At 37.8% G+C, this 27,761-nt stretch overlaps 1 protein-coding gene and 1 pseudogene across 4 annotated transcripts in view; both read left to right on the top strand.

Annotated features, from left to right (window-relative positions):
• The window catches only part of LOC144644905 (uncharacterized), a 38,886-nt gene extending 13,949 nt beyond the window's left edge, over positions 1-24,937 (top strand). For 2 of the 4 annotated variants that reach the window (XM_078504467.1, XM_078504466.1), the window contains exons 2-3: positions 7,139-7,221; positions 24,413-24,937. In XM_078504467.1, coding sequence (XP_078360593.1) covers positions 7,173-7,221; positions 24,413-24,753 — 390 coding nt within the window. In that variant the 5' untranslated portion in view covers positions 7,139-7,172 and the 3' untranslated portion in view covers positions 24,754-24,937. Of the gene's footprint in view, positions 1-4,962; positions 5,127-7,138; positions 7,222-24,412 lie in introns of those variants that run through there. The other 2 variants (XM_078504464.1, XM_078504465.1) reach the window with 2 other exon arrangements.
• Positions 9,624-10,603, top strand: LOC144640342 (uncharacterized; annotated as a pseudogene).
• Positions 24,938-27,761: the final 2,824 nt, after the last annotated feature.

Raw genomic sequence — 27,761 nt, 5'->3', positions numbered from 1 at the left:
TTGTTTAAATTTTCTCCTTCTAACACATCTTGTGCAACATTGATTCCCGTCTGTAGTGCTTTTTTGCCAAGCGTTTTAGCACCCTGTTGAAGGTGGGGCACCGCCCATCGGAAAAGACCTCTAAATATGGAACCCAACCCATAACCTCGCTGAAATCGAGCACCGTGAAAAGCTGGTAAGTTTCCACCTTTTTGCTTCGCTTGATGTAAATAATATTCTTCGTACAACTTGTGATTCGGAGTGTGAATTTTCTTCATCTCTTTAAAAGTTCACGGGCCTACTCTGTCGAAAATGAAGTGTAATCAACACTCTCCCAAACTCGAATGGCACTGATGCTCCTGTGTCGCGCTTTATATTTACTTCAATACTTTCAAACTGCTTTCTGCTGACAGGTACGTATTGCGGGCGTACGAAGGATTTGCTGATCCGTTGTCCGTTCTTTCCTTCAACGGGGATGATCCGAAGTAGGGGAACAAGTGCGTCTCCAACATATTGTGGTTGTACAATGTCACAGTAAACGTAAAGATCGTGAAATCCGTGTTCCAAATCCACTGCTCTATTAGCCGTGGTCGTTGTCGAAAAAGGTTTTTTTGGGGGAAATCCTAGCAGGTATCCGATATCGTCAAAGAATAGTTCTGCATTATTTTGCAAGTGAACAGTGACCTTTCTATTGAGCGAATCGTAGGTAAATTTCACATCATCACCGTAACGCTTTTCATTGTCGACCAGCTCTTTCATCTTTGATAGAACGTCCTCAATGGAAGAATAATAACCTGGTGGAACACGAAGTGTGTCCCATAATCCAAACAATTCGTGGTTTCGAATTTCAAATCGATTCTCAAAATTTCCTTGTACATTATTCCAGCTGTGAGGATAATGAATTTCTGTTAAGGCTACTTCCCAGTCCCCCGTCAAGCTAACGGTTTGAGGTAAACCAACCCGGTACTCTGTCAACGTGTTATTTGGATATTTATCTAGACTGCTATTGCTTGGAAGATGTAGATAAAACTGTGTTACCTCCATCGTATCTTGTGTTCAAATGAACTTTTTAATCTGGGTATTCTTAATCTATAAGAAAGGATGCGACAAACATTGTACCATTTCATAATCTTTTATTCACTACACAAGAATGCATAAATTACAAATTCGAAATATCACTTTCAGGAACCCAGGAATCAAATTTTGGATCTTTGTAGCCTTTCCATCTCACAAGATATTCCACTACTCCTTTGCGCTTTCTCTTGCGTAAGATCTTTTCAACGCGATAGACATCGTCGTTCTTGATTACTTTTTGCAGTTCGGGTTCGTAGAATGTTCCCTCTAGGATCTCTCCAGCATCATCTTTCAGCTTATAGACCGGTACTTGACGTGCAAATCGTTTGTAGATCGTAAACATTTCTTCCGTGAAATTGGGAAGATAAGACTTTTCAAAGATTCGCTTGACCTTGCTGATCCTTACGCGATCTCCCACTGCAAAATTAAAGCGAACTCTCTTCTGTACATCACTGCCATACAGTGTGTCCCACACCTTAGCTTCATTGTCTTTAGTAACCTGGCTCGGTTTCATTTTAATGCTCCGATGATAAGTGTTATTGTACGATTTTACCAGCTGAGGAAGCTCGTCTATATAGGTTAGGGTATTTTTGGCTGTAAAATATTTATACATCTTGTTTTTAAATGTTCGGTTGAATCTTTCAATCACAGAAGCTTTAAGGCCTGAATTGACTGTGAAAAAATGAATGTTATTGTCTCTCAGAAATTTCTGAAACACCCGATTAAGGAACTCGGTTCCCTGATCCGTTTGTAGTTTAGACGGTTTTCGTCCAGAGGATAAAATGGTCTGAAAGGCTTTCACTAGTTCCTGGCCTTGTTTTGTTTTTAAAGGCACGACCCAGGCATACTTGCTGAAAATATCCACACAAGTAAGTAAGTATTTGTAGCCTTTGTTGTAGCGACTGAGGTTTTGAACATCACAAAGATCAGCCTGAAATTGTTCGTCTATTCCAGAAACAATCACTCGACTACGTTTATAACGTCTACGGGCGGGTTTATGCAGCGTGTAAACGTCTTGTTGGCTCAACCAATCTTGGACTTGTTTGCGAGAAATTTTACTCTTTCCTTTCTCTTTGACTGCTCGGTATACAGCATCCAAACCACCGAAACTTGCGGGATGACTTGGGTCGAGATATATGCTTGCCAGTGTTTTCTCCATCGCAAAACTCGGAGTTTTGTACGATGACTTTGCCACCACAACAAGCTAATACACAACGGATGCGATTAAATATGCGCTCGAATCCCAAAGAAGAGGAAGGCGGACAACAACCCATCACTTGCACCTACCGTCAAGGTTAAAGTTGTAATGACTGCTCCTCGTATGGTTTTCACTTATATAGTTACTCTCCAAATTGAGATAGCTTGGGAACGAGAAAATCGAAGAGTTGTTCCAATTCTTCCACGGTCAGTCCCAATTTTTCCGCGAAATTTAAAAATGCCACTTATCGGCCCCAGCATAGTAAGTAGTGAATTTTGGAAAAGACCTCTGAATGGAGAGCTTAATTCATCTTGACAAGCTTAGAGCCCGGTAGTTTGCAAAATTTCTCTCTAAGTAAAGATATTTCTCCTGACGGTATAGATACACTTCTTGCTATAAGGCGGTAGCGGTAAAAAATCGACTCGAAGCATATAGTAGAATATGTTTACTTGAGTACAGACAAACACAAACTGACTTAAATAATCTCATGAGCACACTTTAGTTTGAATTTAATTCGTTCTCGGGTAATTGCACTTCAAACGGGTCACAGTTCAAAACCTCGTCAGCATTTCGATCTTCGCGGACTTCCATCCCACTGGAATCGTTTGTTTTGATACCATGTGATCCATAATAAGCGGCATACAAAATGCGATCTTGCAGCTTTTCCGCTTGAACGATTTCGCCAAAGGTATCCAGTTCAAGAGAAAGACGACGAGGTATTTCTTTGACCAAAAAAAATCGTCTTGCAAAACCTGAAGCGTTGAACATATTGATCTCCGCTGGGTGCAGTTTTGTTATCGTGAGGATAGTGTTGTTGACACCAAACAAGGCACGGCATCTATAAATTTGCGTGTTCCATTTGCTATCATGTATCGATATAATTTTTCCTTGACTGACTACGATTGAAGCGCTCGCATAAACTAGATTTCATTCGACTGTACACGCTAAAGTGATGCACTTTGTATTTGGTAAGCAGCTTTTTCACGCGACAGTCAGTTTTACTTTTCAGTTGTTCCAAGTTTACGTTTGTTGCTCAACTAAATTAAAACGTCTGTTGATACCTTCAAAACGCTCTCAAAAACTGGGACAAAATTAACATTTAAACTACAGTAAACATTTACGCCATGCTCGATGTTATAATTCGCTTACAACAAAAGTCATTTTTGTGCTCAGTTAAATTTCAATGATCTGTTTGATCAATTTCAGTTTATTCGCTTTCTCACTTAAAACTGACATACAGTAAGTTGAACGAAAGTTCGATGGTGGCGCACTTTCTGTCGACTAATAATCAACTTTTATAATAATGTAAGCTATTGTCTTTTAGCAAATGAAAAAAAAACGGGAGCAAAGGTTTTGTACAGATTTACTCGTCTGGTAAGTGAAAACTATTCAACAACACAATAGCGGGCACAAAAGTAAATACGTAGTCACGCTTGTGCGTAAACTGAATTAATCAGACCTAATCATTTATCCACTAATTTGAATGCGCGACAATTTGCCATCCACACTGCATCGTAATACTGTAGCAGACGCAATTTATAATCTTCATACTTGCGTGCCGTCGCTTTACTGGTTATCTCTGACTTGTATTTTTCGAATCCGTAATTGTCTCTCATACCGATCAAACACCCTAAAACGGAGCCGCCCGGCTTGTAATCTATCAACTCCTCCAACTGCTCGGCGAAACCGCTCTGCAGAGCGTTCCAGCAGAAAGTCAATCAGCGTGAACTCCAAAACACAACAATCTTCTCGCCTCTTGAATCTCGTCCTGTGCCACCAACCAACACACCGCCTCGATGTATATCGTGCTGTCACGAAGTGATAGGAAAAACTTTTCTTCGTCCTTATCTTCACCGTCGCTATCTCGCTGGTATAAAGAGCTCGGCAAAAATCTTATGCTTCCCCGCAAACGGTACGTCCACGCGATAAACATGTTCATTCTCTTTCCAATAAACTTGTCTTCTGATTTCTAAATATTTTAACAGACCTTCTTTCAAACTAGCGCTAACCGTGTCTCTACAAGCGGCCATCTTTCTCTTTCTTGCTCAGACAAAATTCTCGATTCGCTCCGATGACCCCACTAGCGCCCTCTAAAATCGCCGCCATTCGCCGCCATCCCATGGCCGACTTTTGCTTCATTAACATAAAAAAAGAGTAATATCCTTCCCTCCTACTACTCTTTATGTAAATTCACTTTCAACTTAGCCTTTTCGCAACCGCTTTTTATCACTAATTATGTAACGTTGATAATGGCGCAAGATGCACCAAAACTTTGGTTCATATCATTTATATTACTTTAATTTTACAATGTTTTTTTACTATTATTTACAAAATAGCGTTTTTAAACATGCACAGTCACGTTTTGTTTTCTTTGACTTCAACTACCAGTAACTTTGAAATTAATTTCCATGGTAACAAGTGAAAAACATGTTTGGTCCGATCCTATTTTTGTTTTCTTGTTCCTCGTGCACTTAGCCCAATTTTTTCGTCTTCCCCCTATTTCCGGCCAGTTTTACGATTGTTAAACTTGATATCTCTTAGTTTAACGAAACTTATAAGTTTTTCGCTCGGCGTAAATTTTTTCAAAGGAACTTCCTTGGATACATGCCCCTAGCTAAGACGTGGGTTGTTTGGAAACTGGCGCCAAAAGGTCTGAAGCTGAACACTAATGACCTGCGCTTGTACGACATTATTTGACATTTTTCGCTGTAAATTTCACACCTATTTTTAAGCAATTACGTATAATAACTTCTTTAAAGACAGTGAGCCACAGATAGCACCCAGTTCTCAACAGAGACTTAACCAGTAACAAAGGTTAAGCTGTCTTCAAAGAATAACGTTGAAAGAGAAAGCTCCAGTACAGTAAGTCATCTTTGTAAGTAGATCTTGCAAAATTAACAGTTAGATCCTAGAGCAGTGCCCTAAATTCTGGGGCCAATACCAAGTCAGTAGAAGAGAACTGTTCCTTTCTGAAACCTGTTCCTGTTCGTTTCTCTCAATACAGTACGGCTTCGTAACATGTTTTGAAACTTCAAATTACCGCTAGAAAAATCAATGAAATATCTACAAACAATCAGCAGGTTTTTATGTTTTTTGGTTTATTTTCCGTTGGATTTGTTAAAGGGAATTTAAAAAAATATACAGGAAGACGATCTCGAGTTTTCTCATGACGAGGGTACAGTCAACGAGGCGTAAACGACTTACTATTATTGGTAGAAAACGTTAGCGAGTAGTCCAATTACTTAGGAAAACAGACGTTATTTCTTCTTTAACATTTAAGATGTATATATCTATAAAATTGCTTTTTTCCAACATAATTAAATGAAAAGCGATCCCAATCATTTAATCCTGAATTCTGACCGGTGTTGACCATATGCGAATAGTCAACTTACAGCACCTTCAGCCAATCAAATAATAAAAGGATTCGTAGTTTATATATCCCAAGACAGCAAACAGTAAAAACATATGATTTTGCAAGCTTCCTACAAGAAAGGAAAATTCATTTAAAATACGACATAATATGCAAAGATAAAGATTCAGAGTCCTTCGCCTTTTAAATCATTACCGTTGTCAAGGATGCTAAAATTTATTCCACGTCAAAACAAAGTCCTTTTCTCCTTTCTAAATAATTCATTTTACACTCATATTCGTGGGAGGCGAAAATTATCCTCTCGTCATAAGTGCATAAAAGCGCTCTTTAGACATCTAGAGCCAAAACATGGACTGTTAACACTCTTCAAGCTCGAGGACCTTTACATACCAGTTGCATAACACAAATAAATTTGATTAAATACTTTACAGCCAAAAGCTCCGACAGAAAGTAAGCCCGGCTCTTAAAAAAAATAATACAGTTGTATTGATGAAGTATGCCAAGTATACATGTTATGTATTATATATTTATCATAGAACGTGTTTACAGTAATGTTTAAAACTTGTGTTCCAGTCAACGCAAAAGTATTACTCTTATTTGTTTTAGTAATTGGGCATGGTCTAAAAGTATCTTGTGCGAATTGTAAGAAGCATGGAATTGGGAAATGTACACTGGTCCAGGAAATATCTTACAAAACATTTGTGGAGTACCGTTTTACAATAAAGCAGCTTGTCTTTTCCGCGCTTCTTTGGAATGTTATAGTTTAAGCCTGGTTTTCACTAGCGACGCAAGCACAAGCGCAAGCACAAACGTAAACATAAGTAATAATTGTGCGATAATAGTTAGTACTATGGTGCGAAGTGAAAACGAACGTCGACATAAGCATAAGCACATTAGCATTAGAATATGATGTTTACAAGTTGGAAGGCTTCATTCTCGACTCCGTACTGTCGGCAAATACTGCGGCAGGAACTTTCAGGCGTCGAGTGTTGTTGTTTCTTCTACTCTTGTGATGAAGAAAGCGAAAGCGACTACAAAACGGAGGAAAACGAAACATTTAGGATAAAGATTTTTTTAAGAAAATTAATTTCTCATTATTTCTTTTGCTTCTCGAGCCCACGCTTGTGTCTTTTGTGTTTTTGTCTCCACTCCTCCGAATAACCTCGGAAAACGTTTATCAAAATCAACCGCGGCCTCTGCGACTTTGTTCACATGCTGGAACGAGTGCTTTAATTGGCTAGCACGAACAGACGTAAACAATTTTCTTGTGCTTATGCGATGTTTCGTTTTCACACGAACGCAGGTACAAGAAAAGGAAAAATTTTGATCCTTGTACTTGTGCTTGCGCTTGTGCTTATGCTTGCGTCGCTAGTGAAAACCAGGCTTTAATTACAGAACAAAATACCCTTATTTTTGTCGCCAGAAATAAAAAAGTGGTTCACGTATAAACATCAACAGAAAAAACATTTTAAAATAAAAATGTATTTAAAAATCATAAATTTTAAATTATTTTGCAGACCCCTGATACGGCGTGATATTTAATCCAGCAACATGGCTAAGCTCTTTGCATTCTGTGTTTTCTTGCTTTGCTTTTCCGACGGTAAGTAGGTTATGAAAAAACCTTTCATAAAGAGGACCCAAAAACCGTTGGGGGCAGTAAAGAAATATATATATTGATGTTGTATATTAGTTTAAATAAGAGAACGAAAATATGCAGTGTAATACTTTTCACCGGCATACGAGAACAGGACCGTTTTAACGTCCATCACAAATCTCTTAGTTCAAATCCTAAATCTCTATACTCTTCACTGGTCTTCAGTGAACCAGACGTAGTCAATGGATAATAATATAATTCCCTTAACTATTTACCGGCCTCTTCGGTTTGTCCGCAGTGAAGTCTTAATCACTGACAGCAGACGTGTCTGTTATATTTTGAGTTGAAGAAATGACACAACGTTTGCTAAACTATGCTGCGTTGTGTTATACATATTTCATTATTGTGTTGTGCGCTTTGTACTTAATCCTGTTTTAAGTAGGCTACGGAGAATTTTTTTTTAACTTTGCAAAAAGTTGTATCCTAACATGCTGATCATTATTCAGTGATAAAAAAATGCGGGTCACTGGACTCGTTTTTGAGTTATGAGCACTTAAAGTGGAAATAAAGGGTGTTTTTAACAGGTTATACTCTTTCTAAGATAACCAGAAACGTCAGGAAAAAGACCCCAACTTGTAAAGCGATGATTTGATATCATCATTGTAGCAGCAATTGTTTAAGATTCGTTGTACTGACCTATCAAAGTTTAAGAGCTAAAAAGTGCTGGAAACCGTTGTGAGCCTCTTTTAAAATAGCATTCTTTTAGTACACAAATCGTGTTAGGGCCAATTAGAGAGCTCCTGTCTTCCCATTAAAAAAAGGCATGGCGGTAAAAGATTCACTAAGGTCTCGGTCCACGCTAATGCGTTTACGTTGATACGCTTTTGTAAAACGCGCACAATAAAAAACGCTGTCCAGAGTGGAGACATTTGAAAAACAAACGTATCAGCCCTGTGGACAAGAAAAAAAGGAATTATATCCGCAAAGAAACCCATTAGTGTGGACGGCATCTCATTGACGTCATAGATAAAGACTCTTTGCGTCCAATGAATACGGCAGATGTTACACAGCCATTAAAATAACCCATCTACATTTAGGTTGTTTCTTTTCTTTTCTTCCTTTTTCAAAGTTGTATTATTAAAATACTGGGTATAAATAAAGGTGAAAAGAAAGAAGAAAAAGTGTTTCTAAACAACCAGCCTTGTCTATTTACAACAGTAATAAAAAGGAAATAGACTGCCCAACCGGCTTGGATTACTGCAGTGAGCTCTCCACCGAGTTTAAACTGCCCAACAATAGCACATCTAAAAGGTTCGCTAGATCCTGTTCTACCAAGGCTCTCTGCGATGACCCAGACTCAAAATTGCAGGTGTGCAAAAACGCTGGTGGAACGTGCACATATGAGTGCTGCGATTCAGATCTCTGCAGTGGTGGTAGCGGTAGTGCAGTGGTCAGCACCTTCCTGATGTTGGCATGCGCTCTTGCGACCTTCGTCCGTTGAGTGGCAAGTACAAAGTCTCCAGTGTGTTGCAGCAAAGTTAGAATTCTCCTCATAAGCCAAGCCTTGTACTGACTTGGAATAAAACATTAATTTTAAACATGTAAGCTAAAGGTAATAGAGTTTGTTATCAGCTGCATTAAACCACTTAAGACTGCTTTCTGTGTTTTTCCATTCTTCTCCAAAGCAAATGATCCCATTTTTGCGATTGGTGACTCTTCATAAAAGTCGTTTATAAATCGATTTTGGTTAATTACCTGCTTTACAGCTCCTTGCGTGGTACTTTTTAACTGCTCATTCCAGAATTCCTCCCGTCTTCACCGCCAAACCAGTAGTTTTGACGGCTTTTTTATCCAATTGAACGTTGCGTTTCAAAGCTTATAGGTTGGGTTTGGAAGAAATGTTGCGTCCAAAAATTTTACTTGCATGCAAGAATAGCTCACGTTAATTAACAGAAAGATAGTTTTACAGACATATGAACACCACAATTCTCTAGGTATACTTCAATGACATAAAATGCAAACCATTCTCTCCAATAGGAAGCTTATTAATGGTAGAAGTTATAGCTTTCTTAAAGAGCTAAATTTAAATATAGGCGCATAGGCTAATACTCGGAAGGGCTTACTATCAAAAGGATTCTTTGCCTCTGTTGCATCATCTCGAGACGATAGCTTGATTACATTGGTCGTGAAGTCAGCAAATATCAGATAAGGGCACGTGATGAATAACTGTTTCATTTCATTACTTTAGCGCTTCAATTGATGGAGAAATTCAATCGCCGTCAATGTATTTCGACTACTGCACATATATGGAAGCAAGCGTTTTCACTGTAGTTTGTAGTTGTTTATATTTACCTCTGCAAATAAGACTAAAAAAAATTGGGGGCCTAGATATACTGCAAAAGTTGTATATGTCTTGTAAGGGGACTTGGAAGGAGAGGTTTTGGGCCAGGAAAGTGGAGGTACGCGAACGAGTTTGCACACTTTTTGAGATTTGACCAGAAGCAGGATCCAAGTATATATCAGTTTTGCAAACACTAAACTGGCAATATCTTGAAAAGGAGCAGTTGCCAGCGACTGCAGTTTTCAAGACGTTCCCGATCCATGGCCGAATAAAGATTATTCACAGAGGATTGTTTCTATAAATATCAAACAAAGTGCAATGTTAAGATATCTTCCTGCAATGTAAAACTCGGCTATTTACAGCGAGATTTCCCCGTGTATAAAGCGCAGTTATGCCAACACAAACTTATTTTACCCTACGCTATACGCTTTTAAAAATCCGATATCTGTACTTTCCTTCTTATTAAAAACACCGGATCACTTCTCGTCGCACCACAGACAGCAGCAGGACAGGACAAAAGTACACATCCTTATTACCTGTCAAATACAGAATAACGATTTGTCGACTCATATAAAGATCTAGGTGTTAACATGTCGAGGGATTTATCCTGGTCGAATCACGTGGACGTAATTGTGAACAAAGCTAACAAAGTGCTTGGTTTATTAAAGCGAGAACAAAGAAATTTTTTCCATGCTTAACAAGTCATTGGTGAGACCGATCCTAGAATACGCATGTCCTGTATGGTCACCGCACCTAGTTAAAGATATACTAGCTATTGAAAAAGTACAACGAAGAGCATCAAGAATTGCTCTTGGGCAAAAACCCCGTGAGATGCCAACTACTACTTAAAACTGGAACTCACTTCAGCATCGACGGGAGTACTTGTCCTTAGTAGAATGTTATAAAACAGTGTTCGGATTAAATGGTCTAGACTTCAACGATTATTTCGAGTGTTGTAGAAGCAAAAGCACCAGAGCTAAGCATCCGCTTAAGATCCAAACGAAATCAGCAAGAAGGCTGTGGTACCCGGAGAGGTTGATTTTCTAAATGAAATAGAAAATCACCGGCACGTGATTTCTAAAACGCCGATTTTTATTTCCAGTAGAAAATTGACCTCTCCGGGCACCACAGCATATTTTGGAGTTAGTGACAATATCACCATGCCTCTCCACCGCTAAGGTCGATTGACATGACGCCATTTTGTGTGTGGTTTGATGGGCCGCGCATAACAAGAAAAGCAAAAATCGCACTTTGGAGGAATTTTCTACGCTTTACTAGAGCACTCGGAACCAAGAAAGAGAAATTACCGGAGATTATGGTGGTGGAAATTCTGTAGCGATTTGACCAATTACACGGAAAATATTTCGCTTCGAGTAAGATGCTGTCGAAAAAAGTTTCCAGCCTTGGGAATATTTAATAAAGAACACCAAGAGAGGTCATCCTCTCTTGAGTACACGTGTTCAAAACTTTGCAAAGCAATAACTCATCCAAATTGGCCCGAGGGGCTGGAAAACGAGAAAGAACACGCGGTACGACACAGCATCAGTGTAAGTCAATTCTATTCATAAAACGTTCGAATTTCTGTATTGTAAAACAAGATTGTTTCATTCCCATACAAATCCTTATAAATTGAGTCTTAGATTACTGTGGCTCTTATCGTTAGCTTGGGCTGCCTGTGGTCGCACACAGGCACACTCGGCACACTCGTGAAAGTATTCATTATAAATCGATAGATTATTTCAGAACAACGTTTTACTTGCTCAACTTGCCACAGATGAACCTTACTTCTTCAATTTTATCTCATTCTGTTCGATAGCGAAACTTTATTCCGTTTTCACCTGATTTTGTCTTGACGCTTGTGGCTTCTTGACGTGGCACATATAGAATAGGGAAGTTATTTGTTTACAAACACACGACCCCACAAGCTATGTAGCTTTTTTATCCTATCGTGTATAAATGAAGGTTTTGATTGATTGATTGATTGATTGATTGATTGATTGATTGATTGATTGATTGATTGATTGATTGATTGATTGATTGATTGATTGATTGATTGATTGATTGTGCACGCAGAATCCATCAAGTACGGCTGTAGTCTGTTCCAACGATTTCTTTAATTGAGCAGACAATATTTCCGTTTTGTTCGAACCTTGAACAACGTACGATCGTTCTACAAAATCCAGGAGGAAACGATTGCTTCAATCATAGCTTCAATTCGACTGAAATTCGACAAAATATCCTCTGTTTTAACGCGTTGCTTTCGTAAACATTGAGGCAATGGGCAACCTTTGTGCCAGCTTCATTGTGATAGAGGCGATTGACAAAGGCTCCAAATTCACGCGAACTACCCTTGCTTGCATTGTAATCATTATTGGTCAGATCTGGAAAAACAAAATTGTTAACTTCCGGATGGGGCACTGTACGCGTTGTTGTGATTGACACATTTTTCGCATTCCGATCGTTCTTAGTGGAAGAAGAAATTTTCAACTTCCGTTTCTGAGCTGCTATATAATAAACGTGGCGCGCACGCTTGGTACGTAATCCGCTGGTCACTGTGAAGATTAGGGTTGCGGGCCTCTCTTGAGCCCGCAACAATTATTGGCTTCAGACTCACTCAACATTGTTGGATATTTACCTCGGAAATATACAAATATGTCGAATAACCAATATATTACCTGTGTGACTACGAAACAATGTTTAACTCATTGTTGAGTATTTAATCATGCCAAACTAGGTCCCCCATTAGCTCTTGCGCAGGTAGAATCATTTCACCTTATTTTGTCTTGACGCTCGTGGCTTCTTGACGTGGCACATATAGAATAGGGAAGTTATTTGTTTACAAACATTGTCTTTGTTATTTAAATGTACAACAATTTGAACAAAATAACTCTTTGTTTCGACAGCCAATAGTTTTCTGGTTGCCACATTAAAAACAATAGGTGACGTCAACAATATCTTTGCTATACTTCATGAAAAGTGCGAGCGTACTGTATTAACGCACGAGTTGGTGAAGTATCAATATTTCTTGAGTCGAAGCCGTTTTCACGGTGAACAGCTCTTATTTCACCGTGAAAACGACTTCGACTCAAGCAAAAGCACAATTGCAATGCATTTTCATCCATGTCTTGTGCCTGCGGCAAGCACAAGCATTAGGATGAAAATTTGTCCTGTTTGCGTGATTGGGCTTGTGCTTGCTTGTTGCATATCGTTGGGTTTTGAAAAGGCTTCTAAAACTCAGCGTGCCTAAAAGAACCTTGTTTCCACATCCGTGAAGAAAATGAAAACATGCAAATTCGCGTTAGTCATCTTATTAGTATTCAGCACATGCAGTAGCTCTTAACTTCTACCCATTCTACCTTTTGGTCTTGTCGCGTGCGCTTTTGTGCTTTTTTTCCGGCCACCTTTCTCGAATTCGCATAATCAACAGTTTACTGAAAAACTTCAGTAGAAACTAAAACTAAAGTTGTCCGACGTTTCGATGTAACTAAAATCATTATCAAGGTGTATCGTGGTGTGAATATAAATAACCATGTAGCAAATGTCTATTATTTTCCACAAACTAATTTATATTCACACCACGATACAACATTTTACCTTGATAATGATGTTAGCTACATCAAAACGTCGGACAACAAGTTTTTACCTTTTTCGAATTAGCTGTAAAATAAAGCAATAAGATAGTCGTGTTCAACGTCGGGGCGACCCGTGCACCATTTGTAAAGTTCTTTAGGTTTGGTCAAAGGAAACAATGGACATACGCAGATTAATGATGAAGTTCAGTTGTCAACATCAAGGGCTTTGGGTCGAGCGAAGCGGAACTTTAAAAGAGAAATATTTTGTCGATAAATGATAGCAGAAAATATTCTTTGAGGATAATATTCTTTAAGCCCTAAAGTACTACTGTTTCACTGTTCTATTGGCAAAGAAAAGGAGAGCAAAACTCAAAATTGTTTCTGCAAGCCAAGGGCTTTCCAACAATCTCACTACTACGTGACCTTCGAAGTCAAAACTCCGACAGAAGTTGGCAATAAATTTCCGTCACTCATGCTTTTTATGTTACCACCAAGAATATGGGATCGAAACTAACAAATCAGATAGTGGCACGTTCTCCCGAGAGGTCCGCACTTTGTTTGGTTTCAAAATCGAGACAAAATCGTGCACGCTCGAGTTGAACTGATCAAATAATAAAAAGTTATTTATTCTAACTGATAACCTTATTGATTTGAAAGTAATGTCTTATTATTGGCTAAATGACAACTGCCTAAGTTTGCAGATGGTGGCAGAAACGTGGGAAAGAAAGAGGCATTCGAAGTGAGCGTTCAGTTGCAACACGTGGATTTTGTCTCGATTTTGTCGTTCGCGCATGATAAAAAGCTGATGATGATTGTTTTGTTAGTCGAAATTTTGACTTCTAAGGTCGCTTAGCAGTGAGATTAGTGGTAATTAGCCGATAGAGCAACCTGCAATGCCCTGCAGAATGTGCTTTATTGTTAAAATAATTGTTCCTTGTATAAAAGCTGATTTTTGGAAGGTAGGGAAAAGAGAACTTTATTAACAAATACATGCCTGGCATGTGCAAGAAATCACAACACGATTTTGTTTTCAAATACCTTTGCACTAGCCTCTAAGCAAAATACGATAGATTATTGTCACCAGACATCCGACATCATCACACATAGCGTAATCTTAGTAAAAATCACTTAGCTTAAAAATATATAGTTGTTTCTCGTTTGTGGAGAAATTTAGCCTGCGTTGCAGACGTACAAAACCCCGGTATACTATACCGGGGTTTTGTTCGTCTGCAACGCAGGCTAGGAGAAAGTATGAAGGACGAAAAAGTAGTCCACGGTTCGACTTCTCATGATTACAAGAATTATGGAGACGACTTAGTTTAAAATTTGATCGCTTTACAGTAAAAAAAATAAAGCAAAGCAGTCTGTAATTCTTGCGTACAAACAGTGCCATGACGCGACAGAATACAGGAAGACACGGCTCAAAAGATTGTGGTTTAGATTACATGAGGAGCGTGCATCTCCTTGCAAAATGACTAGTTCAACTTATCAATTTTTATAAATGGGACAGTCCAAGACATAATTTAACATCAACAATATAACAAAATCACAGAATAGCACTTATGCTGCAGTGATTACTAAACAATATTCCTGATTGAAATGACTCTGCATATATATGGCATTAATGTTAAGCAGCTTCCTTCCGCTTAATAAAACGCTAAAACGTTCACCTAAAACACGTACGATAACTTTTTTTTCCTCAGTCACGTTCCAACCAAGGAAAGCTCAGTACACATCAATTAAGAAAATCCAAAAATTACATCGTATCATCAAATTCTATTGGAAATCATGTAAATGTATAAAACAAAATGTAAATGTAATTTTATTTACCCGTTGTATGAACAAGGAGGAGCTCTCCAGGACTCATTACAAAGTGTACGTGCATCGAGATGGAATTGGAATTTGGAGTGTTGGTTTTAATAGAGCAAGGGAAACCGCAAACCCCGAGAAAAACCCTCAAGACAAGGACGAGAACCAGCAAGGAACTCGAACAACGCATGACGCCGGGTTCAGGGTTCGACCCCGGACCACATTGGTGAGGGCCGCCGGACTACTCGCCGCCCCTGCTCTCGAAAATTGTATTTTCACGTGGTAGAAATGGGAAGGGAAAACAGAGCACTTTTGCATAGAGTTTGATACCATCTAGGCCAAGTTTTTAAATCATTCAGTTTTCCTGATGGGAATGACTCAACATATGGCATTATTGTTACTTAGCAACTGTCTTCCTTCCGCATAATAAAACGCTAAGATATTGCACTGCGTCTGTACTTAGTAGATATTGAACGGCGTCCAAAGTTTGATTGATTTTCAAGCCATTTCTCAACTTGATTGGCAGCTAAAGTGGGGGGGGTGTCTTGAATACGCACTCTTGCTCAAGGGTTGCTTCGCAACAGAGATCGATAGTATCGAAGAATTTTAAAGAACTTCGCTTCAAAAAAACATACGCTAAACACCGATCGCGAGTTTTCTTTGTTTGTTTCATTTTTACCGCTTAATAGAAGACAGCTCAAGACTTTCATGTAAGTTCGTGACTGAAATTTAATACCCATAGTACCGCAACAATGGGTGGTGACATGTCAGTTCCTTATTTGATGCAAATAAATACGTAAATGAGACTATTTCATAAGTGCAGGTTCGCTGTTATTGACAGCACCAAAAGGCTATAAAAAGTTACATTTTATTTCTGAGCTTCAGTCTGAAGAGGGTGCGGCCCAAGACTTGTGAGACGTCAAGTATACAGTGTGATACCTCATTCAGCAGCATGTCTAAGCTCTTTGCAGTCGCTGTCCTATTGCTGTGCTTTTCTGCAGGTTAGTATTACTTCATCCATGTGCTGTTATAAAAGGTCTGGGTGTTTTATTATCTGAACGAAAAGCAGGCACAAACCGTAACCGACTGTGTAGAATACCGTATTTACCTCTAAGCAGAGTTTCGATCAAATGGCCGCAGTATCAATGTAGAACACATTGCTTTACCATTCAAATAATGCTGTATTGAAATACGCTTAATTTAGGACCGTTTGTGCTTAGTAAACCCTGTGATTATAGCTAATACTTCATAGTGTGTGCGTGGTTTGCTTGTCTGAGAATGGTAACATTGGAAGAGGTTACCTCGCGTATTGGAATTTGAGGAATAAGATTTTTAGAGTGTTTCGTTAGCAATAAAGCAATGTTGTCGAATTCTTTCTTGGTATTACTGAAAAGTGAATTCATCGATCTGTTTGGGAAACATCGCCGTACGGAGATAGGTTAGATGTTAATTTTCGTTGCTGGAATGAAAAGCAAAGACGCAAGTGTAATTTATCGATACCACACACTTCTTTCACCAAACAGTTAAATAAAATGGCGCAAAAGTGATCGAACTTCAACGTCACTTGGTCAAAATCTCCAATATTCAACACGATCATTATGATGGCCTGCAGCTGAGATTGATGTTCGGCAAAGGTTCTACGGAAACTGAGTTGGTTAGTCTTGTGAGTTCTAAAAATTTCAAACAGGAACATTGATTGATTAAAGAAAAGTCTTTCTAATTAGATGCTCACTAAGTCGTCGACTGTGTGACAAATATTGAGAGCAACCTTCGACAAATGAGAAAGAAAGACGCCCACTAAAATTGATACGTTATCTGCCTGGTTCTCTTTAAACGAGCTAAGCAAAAACGCTTTTTACGTTTAACCAATATTACGAAGCTGCTAAAACAGAAGTACCGTAGAAAATACCGAGTCATTCCCATCATAAGAAAAAATTTAACCTTGTCATGAAATCCATGCATGGTCAGATGCAAAATGGGCGAGTAATTAGTAAAACTGCTGACTAATCAATGAACTCAAAACCTCCTGATTAATGACTGAAAACTTGTGTTAGCTATCGATAATTCATTGACGTCACTAACGTTAATCAATATTATTTTATGCATAAATAATAATGCCTTGATTGAGGCGTGAACAACTCACCCCCAATGTGAAAGTTGCTTACTAGAGAAATTCAAGAGCTGGTTTGCAAAAAAATTAGTGAGCTGTCCGCTTCCAAGAATGCGTAATAACGGTTGACTGTTCTTAATTCTATTCATTTTACTGCTGCAGCTAAGCGAAAGACTATTGCAGCTGTTTTATGAACGTGTTTGAAATTTTGAGACAAACATGCAATATCGCAACATTGGGCGCAAAAACCTTTCTTCCTTGTTTTATGCAGATAATATAACGTAGAAACGGTTATATTGTCAATTATTCACAGATATTGACAACCCCAAAGAAAATAATTATCTCATATTCATTCGGGGCCTCATCCCAAAAAGGGTTTGGCCCAAGACCTGTGAGACGTAAAGTTAATGGTCTTGGTGCATCATAAACAGCATGGCTAAGCTATGACAATTTCCATCGGTAAAGACTTATCCTTGCATGCGTGGTAATACACAATCTAGATTTGTTTTCTGCTATTTGTATTAAACAAAAATTAACCCGGGACACATATTTCCGGCTACTGTTCAGAATACTAAATTTACACTTGCATAGGATGTCGAACAAATGGCATCACATTATTGATATAAAATACATTTCTTATCTTTCAAATATTACTTAAATCCAATACAGCAAATTTAAAACTCTTTTACGTTTGCCTCAATTACAAGTTTATTCCAGCAAATGTCTGATAAGAAAGCAAGGTTTTATCACCGACCATAAACAGAGTCATTTTCCTAGTCATGAAAACATTAATATTTTGCATACATGCTTAGATACAAAAGATCTCCCCGATTTGTCTCTGCTGGTACTATTACAAAGCCACCTCACCAAAAAAAAATAAATATGTTAAGTGAGAAAGCCTGAATTCATGAACCAATATAACGAAGCTTCTAAAACAGAAAAACCGTAGAAACGGAGTCATGTCCATCATATAAAGACATTTAACCTTGTCATGAAATCCACGCAGGGCGAGTAATTAGTAAAACTGCTGACTAATCAATGAACTCAAAACCTGATTAATGACTGAAAACTTTGTGTCTGCTATCGATAATTCATTGACGTCACTAACGTTAATCAATATTATTTTATGCATAAATAATAATGCCTTGATTGAGGCGTGAACAGCTCATTTTTTTCAGGAGTTCGGTTAATTGAAAGCCAATATGGAGGTTGCTTACTCGAAAAATTCAAGATCTGGTTCCCCTTGCAAAAAAATAAGTGAGCTTTCCGCTTCCAAGAATGCGTAATAACGGTTGAGTGTTCTTTATTCTATTCATTTTACTGCTGTAGCTAAGTGAAGGACTCTTGGAGCTGTTTTATGAACGTGTTTGAAATTTTGAGACACAATATCGCAATATTGGGCGCAAAAACTTTTCTTCCTTGTTTTATGCAGATAATAGAACGTAGAAACGGTTACATTGTAAATTATTCACAGATATTGACAGCGGCAAAAGGAAATAATTATTTCATATTCATTTGGGACCTCAGCCCAAAAAGGGTTTGGCCCAAGACCTGTGAGACGTGAGTTTATGGTCCTGGTGCTTCATTACAGGGCTAACCTGTAAGCGTTTCCACAGGTAAACAACTTATCCTTGCATGCGTGTGGTTGTAAACGATCTAGATTTGTTTTCTGCTATTTTTATTAAACAAAAATCAACCCTGCTACTGTTCACAATATTATATTTACACTTGCACAGGATGTCGAACAAATGGCATCGCATAATTAATGTAAAATACAGTTCTTTACCTTTCAAATATTACTTAAATCCAATGCAGCAAATTTAAAACTCTTTCACGTTTGCCTCTATTGCAATTCTATTCCAGCAAATGTCTGATAAGAAAGCATGGTTTTATCAATCGACATTACGAAGTACCATAAACAGAGTCATTTTCCTAGTCATGAAAACATTTTGCATACATGCTTAGATACAAAAGACTGCCGCGATTTCTCTCTGCTGGTATTATAACAAAGCCACCTCACCAAAAAAGTAAATATGTCTAGTGAGAAAGCTTGAATTCATGAACCAATATAACGAAGCTGCTAAAACAGAAAAACAGTAGAAACGGAGTCATGTCCATCATATAAAGACATTTAACCTTGTCATGAAATCCACGCAGGGCGGGATGCGAAATGGGCGAGTAATTAGTAAAACTGCTGACTAATCAATGAACTCAAAACCTGATTAATGACTGAAAACCTTGGTGTCGGCTATCGATAATTCATTGACGTCACTAACGTTATCACTATTATTTTATGCATAAATAATAATGCCTTGATTGAGGCGTGAACAACTCACCCCCAATGTGGAGGTTGCTTACTCGAGAAATTCAAGAGCTGGTTTGCAAAAAAATTAGTGAGCTGTCCGTTTCCAAGAATGCGTAATAACGGTTGACTGTTCTTAATTCTATTCATTTTACTGCTGCAGCTAAGCGAAAGACTATTGCAGCTGTTTTATGAACGTGTTTGAAATTTTGAGACAAACATGCAATATCGCAACATTGGGCGCAAAAACCTTTCTTCCTTGTTTTACGCAGATAATATAACGTAGAAACGGTGATATTGTCAATTATTCACAGATATTGACAGCCCCAAAGAAAATAATTATCTCATATTCATTCGGGGCCTCATCCCAAAAAGGGTTTGGCCCAAGACCTGTGAGACGTAAAGTTAATGGTCTTGGTGCATCATAAACAACATGGCTAAGCTATGACATTTTCCATCGGTAAAGACGTATCCTTGCATGCGTGGTAATACACAATCTAGATTTGTTTTCTGCTATTTGTATTAAACAAAAATTAACCCGGGACACATATTTCCGGCTACTGTTCAGAATACTAAATTTACACTTGCATAGGATGTCGAACAAATGGCATCACATTATTGATATAAAATACATTTCTTATCTTTCAAATATTACTTAAATCCAATACAGCAAATTTAAAACTCTTTTACGTTTGCCTCAATTACAAGTTTATTCCAGCAAATGTCTGATAAGAAAGCAAGGTTTTATCACCGACCATAAACAGAGTCATTTTCCTAGTCATGAAAACATTTTGCATACATGCTTAGATACAAAAGATCTCCCCGATTTGTCTCTGCTGGTACTATTACAAAGCCACCTCACCAAAAAAAAAATAAATATGTTAAGTGAGAAAGTCTGAATTCATGAACCAATATAACGAAGCTTCTAAAACAGAAAAACCGTAGAAACGGAGTCATGTCCATCATATAAAGACATTTAACCTTGTCATGAAATCCACGCAGGGCGAGTAATTAGTAAAACTGCTGACTAATCAATGAACTCAAAACCTGATTAATGACTGAAAACTTTGTGTCTGCTATCGATAATTCATTGACGTCACTAACGTTAATCAATATTATTTTATGCATAAATAATAATGCCTTGATTGAGGCGTGAACAGCTCATTTTTTTCAGGAGTTCGGTTAATTGAAAGCCAATATGGAGGTTGCTTACTCGAAAAATTCAAGATCTGGTTCCCCTTGCAAAAAAATAAGTGAGCTTTCCGCTTCCAAGAATGCGTAATAACAGTTGAGTGTTCTTTATTCTATTCATTTTGACTGCTGTAGCTAAGTGAAGGACTCTTGGAGCTGTTTTATGAACGTGTTTGAAATTTTGAGACACAATATCGCAATATTGGGCGCAAAAACTTTTCTTCCTTGTTTTATGCAGATAATAGAACGTAGAAACGGTTATATTGTAAATTATTCACAGATATTGACAGCGGCAAAAGGAAATAACTATTTCATATTCATCTGGGGCCTCAGCCCAAAAACAGTTTGGCCCAAGACCTCTGAAACGTGAGTTTATGGTCCTGGTGCTTCATTACAGAGCTAAGCTGTAAGCTTTTCCGCTGGTAAACAACTTATCCTTTCATGCGTGGTTATAATGAACGATCTAGATTTGTTTCCTGCTATTTTTATTAAACAAAAATTAACCCGGCTACTGTTCACAATATTATATTTACACTTGCACAGGATGTCGAACAAATGGCATCGCATTATTAATGTAAAATACAGTTCTTTACCTTTCAAATATTACTTAAATCCAATGCAGCAAATTTAAAACTCTTTCACGATTGCCTCTATTGCAATTCTATTGCAGCAAATAATGTCTGATAAAAAAGGATTTGGCCAAAGACCTGTGAGACGTAAGGTTTATGGTCTTGGTGCATCATAAACAACATGGCTAAGCTATGACATTTCCATCGGTAAAGACTTATCCTTGCATGCGTGGTAATACACAATCTAGATTTGTTTTCTGCTATGATTGAGCAAACATCAACCCGCCACAAACATTTCCGGCTACGAACAAATGGCTTCACATCATGATTGATATAAAATACAGTTTTTATCTTTCAAATGTTACTTAAATTTAATACAGCAAATTTAATTTAAAACTATTTCACGTTTCAACAATTCTTTTTCAAAAAATAAATGTATGATAAGAAAGCCTGGATTTATTAATCCACATCACGAACTATCATAAACAGAGACATTTTTTTCAGTCAAGAAATCATTTTGCATTTTTTGCTTAGATACAGAAAAGCCAGCTGTAAACGGGCACCTTAATGGATTTCGGGGCGAAATGGGTCACAAGCCGAATTGGTGCATACAAAGGGAAGGGTAATCAATAAAACTGCTGACTAATCAGTGAATTCAATGACTGTGACTGACAGTTTTGGGTGTTATCGAGTACTTATATAGATGACATTGATGTCATCAATGTTTTTGCATGCGTGCATGGTAATAGCTCATTTGTCGTGAATGGGGTAATAACATGTCACTGGTTCTAAAAACAATAACTAACAGGTCAAAACAATGCCCCTAGCCCTAGGAAATAAATGTAGTATGTACTGTGGGCGAGAGAGGTTCCAGAGAGTTAGTTCTACTAACTGAGGGGAGTGTCATGATCAAGCGTTGGTTTGCTACAAAAGTCGGAGTTTTTTTGCTCCATTTATTTTTACCTGCTAAATAAAGGAATCTTGAGGCTAAAAAAAAAAGATTGACAATGGTTGGAATTGTAAGACAAACAATATCGCAACATTGGGTGGGAGCACGCATGTTACTTTCTTGTTTGATGCAAATGAATATAACATAGATTCGATTACATTACCATTGATTTGCTGTTATTGACAAAACCGAAAAAATATAACTGTTTCATTTGATTTCTGGGCAGCTCAGTATAAAGAGGGTGCGGCCTAAGACTTGTGCAACACAAAGTTACACAGTGCGTTAACTCATGCAACAACATGAATAAGCTCTTGATAGTCTGTGTTTTGCTGCTTTGCTTTACATCAGTTTGGTATTCTATCTTAATGTTAGCAGTTATAAAACATGCAGGTATTAAATTTTATTTAGCATTGAATATATAAAACTCGGCCACAAAATATTACCTGCATGATAAATTTGCATTCGTATTAAAATACATTGCTTAAATTGCACCTCATCCAAATGCACCTACTGACGTGTTAATCTTGGAAAAGGTTGTAAATACACATACCAAATATTTTTTCGTGTCTGGGTGGCTTGTTTATATAACAAGTGAGTTAAGATCAGAAAGTGTGACGTTATATTCTCAGCGAATGGTTATATGGCAAGGAGGAAAGTAGAAAAGTAACGGGGATTGATATGTTCAGTTAAATAAAGGACATTCTTCTTGATGTCTACTGAGAATTACTAAATGAATAGTTATTCCATTTAAAAGCTGAAACATGTCCATCGCTGAAAAATAAATGCATCAATGTTATATATACACATATACAGTTGAATGAATAAGCATGAACTGGCCATAAACCTGCAAGACTGCGGTAAATGAGACATCCAAGAAGTAAAGTAGTCAGTCTTATCAAAATATTGGCATGAACTTGCTGACATTCTACTTCTTACATATTTACTAAACAACTGTCCTCGCCAGACGTTACTTAGGCGAGAAGTCGATGAGGCCTACACCCACTTTCTTCTCTGAAATCCATGCACGGTCCTATATAAAAGAAATCAGTATTCAGAAAACTGCTGACTAATTAATGAAATCAATATCAATATTATCTATTCGGTGGCGAAATTGAGTTAGTTTATGCTGGGTAATAGCTTTCCTTTCAAGTCGTTTTTCACTCATGTGAGGAGTTGGGTGTCTTCAGAACGTTTTAAGAAAGATAACTAGTATTTGCCCTTTCGCTTTTACAAATATACGACAGCGGCCGAGTTTTTTGGGTTGCGAGAGTTTAACCGCTACATAAAAGGCTCTTGCAGCAGCAATTTAATTTCCATAAATTTACATTTTAATAATTTTAGTTCATCAGCAAGATAAACTTTAGTTGAAGTTCATCATAATTCAAATTTTATGACAAACAATATCGCAAACTTAATGGAAACATGTCAGTTCCTTGTTCGATGAGATGTAGACAGATAAAATGTAGCAGAAAAAGGTTTTTTAAATCGCATGGTTTATAACTAAATAGTTTATATCAAAACAAGCGCAAAATGGATGAGTGATCAATAAAGTCAATGGGTGATTAATGACACTTGCACTATCAACTAGTCATTGCCTTTTATGGTCATTTACGTCATCAATTTTTCTTTACGCCTCGATAGTAGCGTGCGTGTGTCGAGATAAGAGAGATTAGCGAGTAATTAACTTTTAACTTATCAATGGAATCAATGACTGATAATGTCTAGCAATGCGAGGGGTTTCTTGATCAAAGCGTTTCATTGCAACAAATAACGAGAGTTCGCAAGAATACAGGCTATTTTTTTATCTTCTTTGTTCCAGTAATTTTTACGGCTAAGTGAAGGGCTCTTGTAGACAAACAGAGATTTTAGTGTAGCTTTGGTTAAGCTCGTGATTCAAGTTTTGTGGGAAAGATTAAAGCATGCAACTTCCTTCCTTCCGTCGTTGAGGTCTGTAATTAAATTATGAACTTAAATGCATATGTTTGCCCCTTTTTTCTTAGAAAAAGAGACTGACCTTTTAGACTCGACTTTGATCTTCTTTGAAATCCTTTAATATCCGTTAAGGAAAGCTGTTGTGGTACCAAGTTTACCTTTCTTGCGTATCAATTCTCGATTATTAAATTGAAACAATATCAGTTAAAATCCTTACTTTTTCGATGATACCCATTCCTTTGTAGTGAATGGTAAACGATTCACCAATGACATAGTAAAAATAACCAATATATAGTGTATGGATAATATATGTGCATAATAAGGAAATGTGGAGGTGGTAAATCGAGGTTATATGGTACTTTAGGAAATGAACACGCATTCAGTGAGTTACATTATTTAAGGCATGCATGTTTTTTTGGCAGCTTATGGACGCAAGTGCAACATTTGTACAAGTACAACAAGTCTGGCTGACTGCGACAAGATTAAAAAGGAAGAGTCCTGTCCATCCGGTTTGGATTACTGCGCTACACTTTCCATTAAGTTTAATATTCCTAACGTCGGTGAAACTAAATCGTTCACTAGAACCTGCTCTACCAAGGCCCTCTGCGACGACGCAAGCACAGAATTGAAAGCCTGCAAGGATGCTGGTGGGGAGTGCTCGTACAAATGCTGCGATAAAGATCTCTGCAATGGCGGTAATGCAGTGCCAATGGTCAGCATCTTCCTGTTGCTGTCATGCGCCCTTGTAACCTTCTTCCGTTGAGTGCCAAGGACGAAAGTTTCCAGTGGGTTGCAGCAAATCAGAGTTAGGATTCTCTTAATAAGCCAAGCCTTGTCTTGACTTGGAGAAAACATTAAATATAAAGTTCAAATGTAATGTGAACATGTAAAACTAAATTAAAGTTAATCGAGTTTGTAATCAGCTGCATTAAACCACTTTTATAACACTTCCGGAGTTCCTATTTGGTCTCTTGGGCTACCACACCCTCTTCCTCCAGCAACACGCATCAGAACGTACTACATCTCCCAGGGTACCCAACAAAACACAATTTACAAGCAACGAAACGAATAAATACTAGTAGTATCCGGCCAGATGTCGTGTTACAGTCCTATATCTGTTTTATGTTCGCTAGCCGATTTCTAATTTCGAATATTAGCCGTTACCTCTGTATCCATCCACAGGCCCAACCCCTCTCCCGCTTTTACCCACCCCGCCTATGCTACAAATAAGCCACTGGGGGACTAGGTGAGCTTTTTCGATAATCCACTAATGTATCATTTCGATCCGAAAAAGAATATTTCGTACCTTTTTGGTTGAATTATTCAGTAAATAACTGATTCAACTTGACTCGCAGGTCTCAACACGTGTTTAAAACCTGTTTAAAAAATCAGAATCACGCCCAGCTGCAGAGTACATGGACAATCGAATAACATTTGTCAAGGGAACTAGAAAACGTGTTCGAGTGATACGCTTTAAAGCAAAACGCTTTACATAAAAAGACAAATTACATCATTCTGTAGATTCCAAATCTAAATAAACATGAGCTTTATATTATGAGGTTTGCGACACTATGTTTTCGTTTGCTTCGCTTGCCGCTGTCGCTTAATTGTCTGCAGTGTTTTAGGGTGTTACTAATTCCGAGCAAACGTCTTCCTCTTTCCAGGGAAACTGTTTAAACAAAGAGACGTTGTTTTACTGAAGATTACTAAGAGAAACGATAGAACTGATTGTAATAAATCTATGACTATGAAAATTTCCCAAACAATTACTTCGATGGAAAAACGCGCAGCAATATGAAAAAAAATCACATAAGTTATAAGCGTAAACTTAAAGCGAAAATCATGAGTACATTTTAGAGAGGTGTTCGCACACACATGGACAATCAAATAATATTTGTCAATAAAAAAAAAAACAAGCATTGCAGTAAAAAGGCTCATAATCAAAAGAAAATACATCGTTCTTTGTCCAAGCGTTTCCATCATAAGGTTTAGGCGTTATATTTTCATGTGCTTCGTCTGTAGATGTCACTCGATTTTTCTCCGCGATTTCTAAGAAAACAGCTCTCTCTTTCCGGGATATTGTTTTATTAACGGAATGGAGGCTGTTTAATTATGCATTACGGTTACGGAAGGCAAACTATGTTAGGAAAAATTAAAAACTGACTGCAATAAATGTATGACTATGCAAAAATTAAAGTCCCAGAGCAATTGCTTCAACGGAAAAACTTGCTGAATACGAAAAGAAACAAATCAGTTTTAGGCAGTTGGCTAGGATAGTCATGTACCTTATTGTTTCTTATTTTCGCAGGACTTTATTTTGCAATTTTCAGAAAATCACGAAATTTAAGACCCGCGAAAAGGTTTTTTGTGACTTGTTAACGTATTTTTCGGCCAAATCGCGATAATTACGTCCCGCGAAATATGCCCATTCCAGTTTTGCAGAATTAAGTTCTCGGTAAAATAATAGGGTATATGTTTCCCTCTCGCTCCGTTGGAGGCTATTTATGTAGGTCAGTGTTGGAAATGGAGTCGGTAGTTTTTTGTTATTAGAAGATATGACCTCTAATGGATCTTATTTTGTTTATCAACAAAAGCTGTACATTGGCTAATAAAGGGAAGATCTTTAGTGATATAAGTTGAAGGGGTGGTGCAGTGTAGAGAGAGCTCGCCTCTGATCATTGTGGCCCGCATTCGAATCTGGACCCGTCGTCATGAGTGGGTTGAGTTTGTTGTTTGGTTTTCGTCTTTGCTCCGATGGTTTTTCTTCGGATTCTCCGGCTCAGTTTTCCTCCCTCCATAAAAGAAAAACCTGCAAATTCTAATTTGATTTCTATGTGCATACACTTTATACCAAACTCCTAATATTCACCTTTTTCACATTGACATTTGACAAAAGGGACGCTTCCTTAAGTCAGCGGGGAGGCTTCAACCTGTCCGAACAGTAGCTTGTACCTGTTGTTTCCCAGAGGGCAAATCCATAATAACATTTAAACTAATGAATCTCAAATTAGTCATCAAAATTTTCCCTGAATCGAATTCCTCTAAAAAATGCTAAGAGGGAAGAAAACGATACCCCAACAGCCTAACAAATGGAGCCAGAATGCATTTGTCTTTCCAGTTGCTTGCGCTATGTTTCCATTTCTATCGTTTCATTGCTGCGTTTCGGTTTAGATTTGAAACGCTCGGCCCAGATAAAGCTTTTCTCGTTCATACAGAATTAATAGCTAGCATATTCCTGCTGTGCCGTTTGCATCTATTATTGATCCTGGCCTGTTTCCAATCGTCGGTAAACGACTAACTTGAAAAACAATAAAAAAAAATGTAATTACAAAATATTCAAGAGTAAGTTTGATCATGAGATATGAGATATTAAGAGATATTAGCATGAGATATTAAGAATTTTGTACGTGATTTTATTTTTCTCGTGTTCCTTCTTGTATAGTTCGCTCTTTTTTTCCCAACTGTTCTCGTTGTTAATTTCGCTTTGTGTTTGGAACCCGTCCTTTATTTGGTTGCCATGTTTTGACTTCATCGCTTTCCAGCCAAAATGTACACAGTGCTAATGCTAAACAACTCGGAGTATTTGCATAATTTATGCATTATTCCCCCGATATTCCAGAAGCAGCTTTATCTCAGTTTTATTTAAGAAATAGAGTCTCACGCAAAGATATCCCACAGCTAACAACGACACCCCCTCCTAAAGAAGCTGATTGGTGAAAAATTGTCATGAACGGTAAATGCGGCTATATGATTGGCTCGTTGTTAATGAGT

The sequence above is a fragment of the Oculina patagonica genome, chromosome 2, assembly GCF_052425735.1.
Source record: "Oculina patagonica isolate OP01 chromosome 2, crgOcupat, whole genome shotgun sequence".
In the NCBI taxonomy this organism is placed as follows: Eukaryota; Metazoa; Cnidaria; class Anthozoa; order Scleractinia; family Oculinidae; genus Oculina; species Oculina patagonica.
Note: the sequence above shows the minus strand (reverse complement) of the source record. Positions and strands in the feature narration are given on the sequence as shown.